Below are 10,730 nucleotides of genomic sequence, written 5' to 3' on the forward strand. Positions count from 1 at the left end.
TTTAATTTTTTTTATTAACATACAACGTATTATTAGCCCTAGGCCAGTGCCACCTCTTAAGCTGTTTTTAAATTTAGTGACTTTCTTTAAATCTGCTGGTATATAGTATAAACCAAAGCTTCCAAGTTAAGTTTTCCTAAAGTAGGCTATTGAATCCCTCCCCTAATATCTCCAAACCCAGACACCAGAATTACTTCCCAAATGTCATTTGTTAAATTATTTGTGCTCTCTCGCAAACACTGTTTCATGACACTGAATTTATCACATAAATTATGAGGCAGAAACAGACACAGAAGGGACATTTGCAAATGTGAAAGGCATTTGAGTGGGCATGCATTGCATTAGACTCAGAAGAAAAAGATCTAATTTCACTGCTTGTGGGAATACAACCATAAAACTAATCTTTGAGTCGTCATCAGTTGCAGTAGGCTTAAATTTAAGTCACAATACTTTATAAGGTTAATGAATAATGACTACAAGATAACTGTATAAATCCTAACAGTCTGAGAGATTATTTGGAGCTAGGATCGAAGGCCAGATTTCATTTGTTTATTTTACTTTATGTCTCTCAGCAGGTTTCTGCCATGAGTGACAAGGGGACAAGCAATCACTCAGAAGTGACTGACTTCATTCTTGTAGGCTTCAGGGTGCGCCCAGAACTCCACATTCTCCTCTTCCTGCTCTTTCTGCTTGTGTATGGCATGATCCTTCTAGGGAATGTGGGGATGATGACCATTATTATGACTGATCCCCGGCTGAACACACCCATGTATTTCTTCCTAGGCAACCTCTCCTTCATTGATCTCTTCTATTCTTCTGTTATTGCACCCAAGGCTATGATCAACTTCTGGTCTGAGAGCAAGTCCATCTCCTTTGCCGGCTGTCTGATCCAGTTCTTTCTCTTTGCCATCTTCATGGTGGCTGAGGGATTTCTCCTGGCAGCCATGGCTTATGACCGCTTCATTGCCATCTGCAACCCACTCCTCTACTCTGTCCAGATGTCAACTCGTCTCTGCATTCAGTTGGTGGCTGGTTCCTACTTTTGTGGCTGCATCAGCTCAGTTCTTCAGACGAGCATGACATTTACTTTGCCCTTTTGTGCTTCTCGGGACATTGACCACTTTTTCTGTGATATTCGCCCACTTCAAAGGATATCTTGTTCTGACCTCTTCATCTATAGGATGATTTCTTTCTCCTTATCCAGCATCATTACCTTGCCTACCATAATTATCATTATTGTGTCCTATATATATATTGTGTCCACGGTGCTAAAGATACGCTCCTCTGAGGGACGTAAGAAAGCCTTCTCCACTTGCAGCTCTCACCTAGGAGTCGTGAGTGTACTGTACGGTACTGTCTTTTTTACATATCTGACTCCTGACAGATTTCCTGAGCTGAGTAAAGTGACCTCCTTATGTTATACCTTAGTCACTCCCATGTTGAATCCTTTGATTTACTCCCTGAGGAACAAAGATGTTAAAGGGGCTATAAAAAAACTTTTGGAGATGAAAAATACTATTCTTTGATTACTATTTCTTGCCCATCAAAGATGTTGTGGCTATTTCTTTCATACTTCTCGTGACCATTAAGAATGTTTCTCTCCTAAACATCATAGAAATGTCAACAAGCTCTTTCAAGGTGTCGTATGTCCCACATATTACTTTCCCTGCATAGGAGACGTTGTTAATTCAAAACATCCTTGATATTGGAGGTGTCCCTGACATTAAGGAAACATTTTTCAGGCTGACCCTGCCACCGATCTAAAATAACATTTTATTTCATTGAATTGACTTCTATGTTTTTATGGCTTGCTGCTAAACATGATTTTTATATTTTATTATAGTGTATAAACAGTACATGTTAAACAGTTTCTGAATTTTCACTTTGAATCAAGTATTTTATATGTCATATATTGAGAAAGAGTAAAATAAGAGACAAAGAATAAGCAATCTTCGTAAGATACATTAAACCGAAGAATTGTTCATTGATACAGAGTGCTCTGAGGCTCTCTAGCTACTGGATCCCAACTAATATGAAGAACCAAGTGGGAGAAAGAGAAGTGCCAACATTTTGGAGCAATCACTCCCTCAATTTGGATCTTCGTAACTTTTTTTTCTGTGTTAATTATTCTAAGGAACATGTTTTGAAAAGTATAGCAGGGAGGTAGTCATGAAATAGCATGTGATCCAAAATTTACTCTTCCGTGATTTTGAATATTTATTCATTTGATTAACCTTATTTATTATCTCTGTAATATATTCTTTTCTTGGGATAAGCTCGGGTATGAGGTTATTCTTTAGGGAGCTGACAATTTAATGTGAGAGTCACATCCTTGCACAGGCAGTTATAATCCAGCTATGAGTATGCCAACAACACACAGAGGTGGTAAAGTAGGTAAAGCTGGTGGTTGGTAACAAGGGAAAGTCTTCAGGTCTGCATGGAAGATATATTTAAAGAGAACAAGATTGGAGTCAGGGAAACTGCTGAGTCAGTTCATGTTATTGATGAAGCTTTGAAGTATGCCAATGCAAATTTTAAAAGGCTGATTTGAAAAATTTCACATCAAACACATAGAACTGACTAACTGATTAGTATGAGGAGAGTGTACCAAGGCAGGTGTGTCATATTTTTGAACTTGTATGATGTGGCTGGTGATGGTAAAAAGCAAATGACCTCTCAGCAAACTAGGAATGGAGGGGGATTTCCTAAAACGGAATAAGAACACTTAAGAAACCTACAGTGTAGACTATATTTAATGGTGTAAACTAGAAGATTTCCTGCTATGATAGGAGCAAGGCAAGGATGTCTCCCCTCGCCTCACCTTCATAGCAACCTTTTGATAGTCTTTGGTAATGCAAAAGACAAAAAAAGGAAATAAAAGTGTTACAGGCTTAATTATGTCTTCCCAAACGTATATTTTGAAGCCCTAACCCCCATTACCAAATATGTGAGAATATTTGGTGATAGAGCTTTCAAATAGGTAGTTAAAATAAGGCTGTTATTGTAGATTCTGATTCAATCTGACTGGTGTCTGTAAGAGGAAAGTAAGAGGCACAGAGAGACACCAGGGTGCAGGTGCACTGCGGGACGATGATGTGAAAAAAGAGCAAGAGGCAGACAGCTGCAAGCCAAGGAGAGACACCTCAGAGGAAACCAAATCTGCTGGCATTTTGTCCTTGGACTTTCAGTATCCATAACTGTGAGAAAATAAATTTGTTGTTTAAGCCACCCAGTCTACAGTATTTTTGTTTTGGGAGCCTTGGCAAACGATTCCAAAAATGTATAAAGAATGGGAAAAAGAAAAAAAAAAACACCTCTTCTTTTCACACGATGTCTATGCAGAAAATCTGAAAGAATTGACAAAAAATGTCCTGAAACTGAGAGATTATAGGATGGTTGCTGGATACACAGTTAATATACAATAGTTAATTGCTTTCCATATAGGAGCAATGAGCAAGTGGAATTTCAGTGAAAGGTACAATACCATTTTTTATTATCCTCACCCTATATATTATTATACACATACGTATTGTGTACTTAAAATGCTTATGGGGCACCTGGGTAGCTCAGTGGGCTAAGCATCTGCCTTTCGTTCAGGTCATGATCCCAGAGTCCCCATGTCTCTGCCTGAGACTGCTCTCTCGGGCTCCTGAGATGGATGTCTGACTCCTTGCTCAGCAGGGAGTCTGCTTCTACCTCTGCCTCTATACTCTCTCTTTCTCTCAAGTAATTACGTTAAATCTTAAAAAAAAAATGCAATAACTGAAAATGTTGGTGACGATCATGCAGTATGTATCCTTTTCAGATTGACTTTTTTCACATGGTAATGTGCATATAAGATTCCTCCATGTCCTTCCACAGCCTGTTATCAACATCCCTCACAAGCTTGGTATATTTATTACCATTAATGCCCTACATTGACTTATTTTGCCATTCAAAATTAATAGTCTACTTTATTTTGAAGATTTTTATTTATTTGAGAGAGAGTGAGAGAGAAATAGAGAGAGCACACAGAAGGAGACAGAGAGAGAGCAGGGAGCCTGATGAGAGGCTCTATCCCAGGAGCCGAAGGCAACAGTCTAACCGACTCAGCCATCCCAGCACACCAGTTGTTGAATTTTTAAATTCCAGAATAAGTTTTGAAATAATTTCTTGATTTTTGTTGTTGCTTGCCTCTTTGTCTTTTGCTTTTGTTTTTACTATTTTATTGGATTCTGTTTGCTCCCCCAATGTTCATAGTAGCAATGTCCACAATAGCCAAACTATGGAAAGAGCCCAGATGTCCATGGACAGATGAATGGATAAAGAAGACGTGGCGTGTATATATATATATATATATATATATATATATATATATATATATAATGCAATACTACTCAGCCATCAAAAATGAAATCTTGCCACTTGCAATGATGTGGATGGACCTAGAGGGTGTTATACTTAGCCAAATAAGTCAATCAGAGAAAGACATTTATCATAGGATCTCATCTCATTGATATGTGGAATTGAAGAAACAAAACAGAAGACCGCAGGGGGAAAGAGAAAAAAATAAAACAAGATGAAACTAGAAAGGGAGATAAACCATAAAAGATTCTTAATCATAGGAAACAAACTGAAAGATGTTGGAGGGGAGAGGGGTCAGAGGGTGATGGACATTAAGGAGGGCATATGATGAAATGAGCACTGAGTATTATATAAGACTGATGAATCACTGACCTCTAGCTCTGAAACCAATAATATGTATTATGTAAATTAATTGAACTTCAATTAAATTCAATTAAAAAATATATTTTTTTTTCTAAGGAAAGGATTCTGTTTGCTCTGAGAAGGCTTTCATGTCACTTCTCAGAGGTGTACAACCTCAGGCTTGTATATACTCTTTGGTGGCAGTGGTTTTATCGGGCTAGCTTTGGTTGTGTCTTCCCCTGATCATTTTATTGGATATGTCTCTGTAGGTTTCCTACCCAGGAGGAAGGTTCCAATAATTCTTCTTTTGTTCTATTGTTTTGAAAACATTGTGGGACATATATTTCTCTATTGTCTGATCCAGTGGATTTGGTCCCCTCTGCACGGATAGTCCTGAAGGCCAGTCTTTGAGGTTTTCTCCAATTCTGGGGAGCCTTCTTTGCTGTCTCCTTCCCTCCTTCTCTCTGGTCAACTTCTTTCTAGTTGGTCTACAGTTAGCTTTTTGCTCTCATGGAGCTAGCAACCTCTCTTAATTGCTTATCAACAAATGTTTATTATATTTGAGAGTCCCTTAAGCTTATGCTTAAACCTTCCCATATTTTATTCCAAATGAAGTCAGTTCACTTGAGAAGAGTTCTGGGGCCCTGAGTTACTATGACCTGCCTATCATTCCAGGTAAAACCTGTGTTCAACCGTCCTGGAACTGAAACGGGAGCAATGGCCTAGTGCTCTCAGGGTGACACCCTGGCCTTATGTGCAGGTTTCTGGGCAAGGTCTTTAGCCTATGGTCTTCTTAGCTTATCGCGCTCTCTCTCTCTCTCTCTCTTTTTTTTTTACAGCAACAATTGCTTACATTTTTGTTTATTTTTTTTTATTGTGTTATGTTAGTCACCATAAACTACATCATTAGTTTTTGATGCAGTGTTCCAAGATTCATTGTTTATGTACAACACCCAGCGCTCCTCGCAATATGTGCCCTCCTTAATACCTACCAGCAGGCTGACCCATCGCCACATCTCCTCCCCTCTAAAGTCCTCAGTTTGTTTCTCAGGGTCCACAGACTCTCATCGTTCATTTTCCCCTCCAATTTCCCCCAATTCACTTTTCCTTTCCTTCTCCTAATGTCCTCCATGTTATTCCTTATGTTCCACAAGTAAGTGAAACCATACGATAGCTGACTTTCTCTGCTTAACTTATTTCACTCAGCATAATCTCCTGCAGTCCCATCCATGTTGATGCAAAAGTTGGGTATTCATCGTTTCTGATGGCTGAGTAATCACTCATGGCAAAAAATCTCTATCCTTTGAACTGTCTCAACTGAAATTGGGACCCGCTTATTCTTGACCTACCACGCCTGGGGTAGAGTTTCTACCCTGTGAATGGGCCCTGGGTAAAGGGAAAGATCTCCAGACATTGTAGCCACTCTTGCCTTGAATAGAGCTTCTGCAACTTAGAGCTGGAGGAAATAAGAAATATTTTAAGCCTGCCACTCTCAAGGTGATATGGTAGTCCATGACTGGGATCTAGGAGAGGAGGAATCCTCCTATGTTCTTGTTTGCACTTCCCTATGTGCTTCTTATCGGGCTGGGCTGGGAGAGGAGAAGGAATGAGTAGGCCCTCATTCAAAAACATACATATGAATGTTTCTATTTGTTTTACTCACAATATTTATTTATTTATTTATTTTTAAAGATTCTATTTATTTATTTGACAGACGGAGATCGCAGAGAAGCAGGCAGAGAGAGGAGGAAGCAGGCTCCCTGCTGAGCAGAGAGCCCAATGCGGGGCTCAATCCCAGGATCCTGGGATCATGACCTGAGCCGAAGGCAGAGGCTTTAACCCACTGAGCCACCCAGGCCCTCCTACTCACAATATTTAAAAAGTGGAAACACCTCAGTTGCTCATCAAGTTAAGAATGCATAAGCAAAATTTGGTCATATGTATACAATGGGAAATGGAATACTACTGAGCAATAAAAAGAATGAGTTACTGAAACAGATGACAAAATAAATAAATTTCAAACTCATTTTACTCAGTTCAAGAAGCCTCCAAGAGTACATACAGTATGCAGGTTATATACAGATATGCAAAACATATGAGATCACTGGTGATGTGGAAGTGGAGCTGGACAGAGCATGGACTAACAAGGGACATGATAAATCTTTTAGAGGTGATGGAAATGTTCTGTACCTTGTGGTGATGATTTCACTGATGTATAAACGGCTCAAACTCATGGAATTGTATACTCTGAATAAACACAGTTCAGTTCATACAATTATCCTTCAATGAAATATTTGAGAAAAAGTAATTGGCAGAATTTTTTTTTTTTTGGACTGAAGATTTAATTTGGGCCTAAAACACAGGACTCTACTAAAGGCAATAGAAGATATTTATATAAAAAATCTCAAAGCAGAATAGGTTAAACTTAATATAATTGTTTTTAGTGTAGCAGCAGTTAAGCGAGGATCTACCAGCATCAATATTATCATTTTAATGAAGAAAACTTTACTTGTGGGTGCCTGGGTCCTCAGTTGTCTAAGCATCTGCCTTAGGCACAGGTAATGATCTCAGGGTCCTGGGATCAAGCCCTGAGTTGAGCTCCCTGCTCAGTGGGGTGTCTGCTTGTCTCTCTCCCTCTGCTCCAACCCCTGTCTCTCTGTCTCTCTCTCTTTTAAGTAAGTAGAATCTTATAAAAGAGAAAACTTTACCCGTTATTGACACTACGGTCAGCTATAATTATATATTCAGTGGAAGGTCATTAGATGAGTTTGAAGTTCCCTACATGCATACTATTTTAGATAAGGGTGTTATTTAAGTACTAACCATGATGTTTTTAAAAAAGCTTAGTAATCCTAAATCAAAATATTAGCTATATAATAATATTAAAATAACTTTTTCCATGACTTGCACTACAAATTTGATTATTAGCAGCCTTACAATGTGTATCTCATATTTTGAGAATTAGATATATATACACATTTATGTGTATGTATGCATTTATGCATATATTTTTATTAATCTATATGAACATGCTCATTATTATTTTTCAATCTCATCCCTGCTTTCAGAGCTAGTCTGTATGATACATGAATCTTACTCTAATTGAAAAGTAAATTGAGAAGATCAAGTTCTAAACAAGAACAGAATATACCTGAATTTAATTCCTGTAGTAATGGCAAAAATTACTTGACATCAGGAAAAGAATGGAAAAGGTCAGCATTGAAAAATTATTGTATGTATCTTCTCATGGTGAGATCTGTTAGCTTCTAGCTTAGCCTGAGGATTCTTTTCGGAGTCAGCTGGATGACATTAGACATACATTGCTCTGGGGAGTGATATAGCTACTAATTGTTCTTGGTGTCCTTCTCAAAGCTATCCTGGGTGTGTGTGTGTGTGAGAGAGAGAGACAGAGACAGAGACAGAAACAAAGACACAAGACCATGATTATGTTTGTATTGATGTGTATGTGTGTGTCTGGTGGTGGTTGCTGGGAATGCAGGACGTGGTGCATATAGAGGAACGTTGTTCTCCCAACAGTTAACACTATTGTTTGGGTCCTTTTCCTCAGCTGGATAAAGGGTTACCAATATCCATTAGATGATGATTTAAAGGATAAGGAGCTTCTTTCATTGCTGGGTCATTCCATAATAGGACTCAGAGTACTGGCATGAAGGCTTCTGCATTTTACTCATGGGGGTGGGTTTGTAAAATATGCCTCTTTCAACCTAAAATCTTTCCGCTTCACCTCAGGAGAGAGGCGGGATACTACCGCAGCACAGTGAACACTTACCCTAAAATCCTCATGAAGTTTTTCTACTTAGCATGCCCCCTGTTTTCCCCAGTAATCTGTATTTTTAAAAATGTGGGTGGGGAGTGCCTGGGTGGCTCAGTGGGTTAAAGCCTCTGTCTTCAGCTCAGGTCATGATCCCAGGATCCTAGGATCGAGCCCCACATCGGGTTCTCTGCTCTGCAGGGAACCTGCTTCCTCCTCTCTCTCTGCCTATTTGTGATCTCTGTCTGTCAAATAAATAAATAAAATCTTAAAAAAAATGTGGGTGAAAGAGGTGACATTTATTGAAATACAAGAAAGGATTCTTAGAGACAGACATGAGTAGAGAGAGGAATAGATACCTCATTTGGTGATAAGTTACTATTCTGTCCCTAGTTGGGGGCTCTGTTCTTTTTGTTTGTTTTGAATCTTTTCTGTTGGTTGCTAGCAAAAAGGAAAATAAAGGCTAAAATAACAAAGTAAAGTGACTCAAGTTCTGTCTATGGAAATGAAAACATAGGTATTCCTGGGGACTTGGGAATGCCTCATGGTAAAGAAGGGAAAGGGGCAGAGAAAGTTACTGTCTTCTCTCAGAATTAACATCGATAGTATTAAATGCATGAAGAAAGAACAAATCTGGCAGCCAATAAATATATAGATTTAACAGATTTGTATGAAATGTATGTAATTTAATCATTCAAGTGACTCTGAGAGGTAAATACTCTTATACACCCCATTTTACAGGAGAAAATTAAAATATGGAGACACTATGCAACTTGCCCAAAGCTACATGGCGAACACAGAATTTGAAAGCTCAGTTTGACCCCTGAGCTTATTTTTTTCATTCTCAAGTTATCAGTGAACTGTTGTTACTCAGATTTTCTTCCTCATTTTATGAGGTAGCTTTTCTCCAGCAGAGATGCTTAAACATTAGAAGGCATTTTTCACTTCTGCATCATTCTCATTTTATCAATCATCAGTCCATATTCAGCTTACTTTACCTGTCATTCTAAAGAGAGTCTCTGCTTCACTGTCCTTAAGAAGACTGCCTTTAGTAAAAGCCACCATAATCTCTTACTTGGACAATCACTTACTTTCTAAGTCTTCTCCTTGTGAATATTTATTTTCCATAAAGATACCAGTATGATATTTGCAAAATGCCCAGTTGAACAGAATACTGTCTTTCTCTAAAATCCCCAATGCCTACCTCTTGTCTGCAGAATAAAAGTCATCTTCCTTGGTTTGACATAGAGGTCTGCACAGTTTCCATGAGTTCCCTTTTAAGGCTCATCCCTCACTTTTTGTCTTGTGCAGTACAAATGACTTATCAAACCTCATGCAGTTCACCATATAGTGATTTTGCACAGAAACCTGTCTATTTCACCTTGCTCAATTCTACCTATTTTTAAAAATGTGTAGAGAAAGATTTCACTGACCATTAAGACTGTTCACCTCCAAAGGCTGCACTCTTTTTGTATATTCCATAAATGTCTTTTTCACTGGGTTTCCATGTGACATTTTGGTTCTCTGGCCAGCTGTTTTCTCCTCATCTGACTGTGCATTTAAGTACAAAAATTATTTATACCTAGGGATTTTTGTACAGCAAAATGTATATAAAAATTCAATAAATATCGATTTGGTGAATTAATTCTAAGGTATGTAGAACCAAAAAAAGAGTCTTCTTTATTTTTCTTTCATTTTCATTACAGTTTCCTTGTCCAAAAGGAGGATTTTCAAGAATGATTTAAGTCCCAGAAAAGTATGACATATGTGTGTCACTCATTGGGCCTCTGGACAATTAAGAGTGACCCAGTTGTCACCCTCAGGACTGCGTGCACTGTAGAACATCTGCAGAACATGCAGCGCTGAAAAAGATTTCTCCAGTAAATCTGTTACTTTGTTCTGTCTTCTTATCATATCAAATTTTGTTACTTCTACCAAGTATATACATATTTCATAACATTTCTTACTGACTCAAGATAAACATCCCAAACATCATCTGCAGAGTGCCAGCATCAAATCTGGAATATATTTTCCCTAAAATCGAAATACACACAATCATCTTTACCCAAATGAAGACAAAGTACGGAGAAAGCCATTCCACTCCAGAATCAACCATCAGGAAAAATATAGTCCAAATGTACTCGTAATCCCGAGTGCTGTAAGTCACGGGATTCAAATAAATAAAGTTTCTAAAATTAAATATTTCAAAATCATTGGAGGCATTCTTTGCATCGATGCCTCCCCAAAGTGTCATAATGTCCAGGCCTTTCGG

General features: G+C 38.3%; 1 protein-coding gene across 1 annotated transcript; it reads left to right on the forward strand.

The window, feature by feature from the left end:
• Positions 1-584: 584 nt before the first annotated feature.
• On the forward strand, positions 585-1,526 carry LOC308347461 (olfactory receptor 9K2-like; the record flags this gene model as incomplete). Its single annotated transcript, XM_080810937.1, has 1 exon — positions 585-1,526. The coding sequence occupies one exon, from the start codon at positions 585-587 to the stop codon at positions 1,524-1,526; it is 942 nt and encodes a 313-aa protein (XP_080667063.1).
• Positions 1,527-10,730: the final 9,204 nt, after the last annotated feature.

This window comes from Martes martes (assembly GCF_963455335.1).
Source record: "Martes martes genome assembly, chromosome: 8".
NCBI classification, from domain to species: Eukaryota; Metazoa; Chordata; class Mammalia; order Carnivora; family Mustelidae; genus Martes; species Martes martes.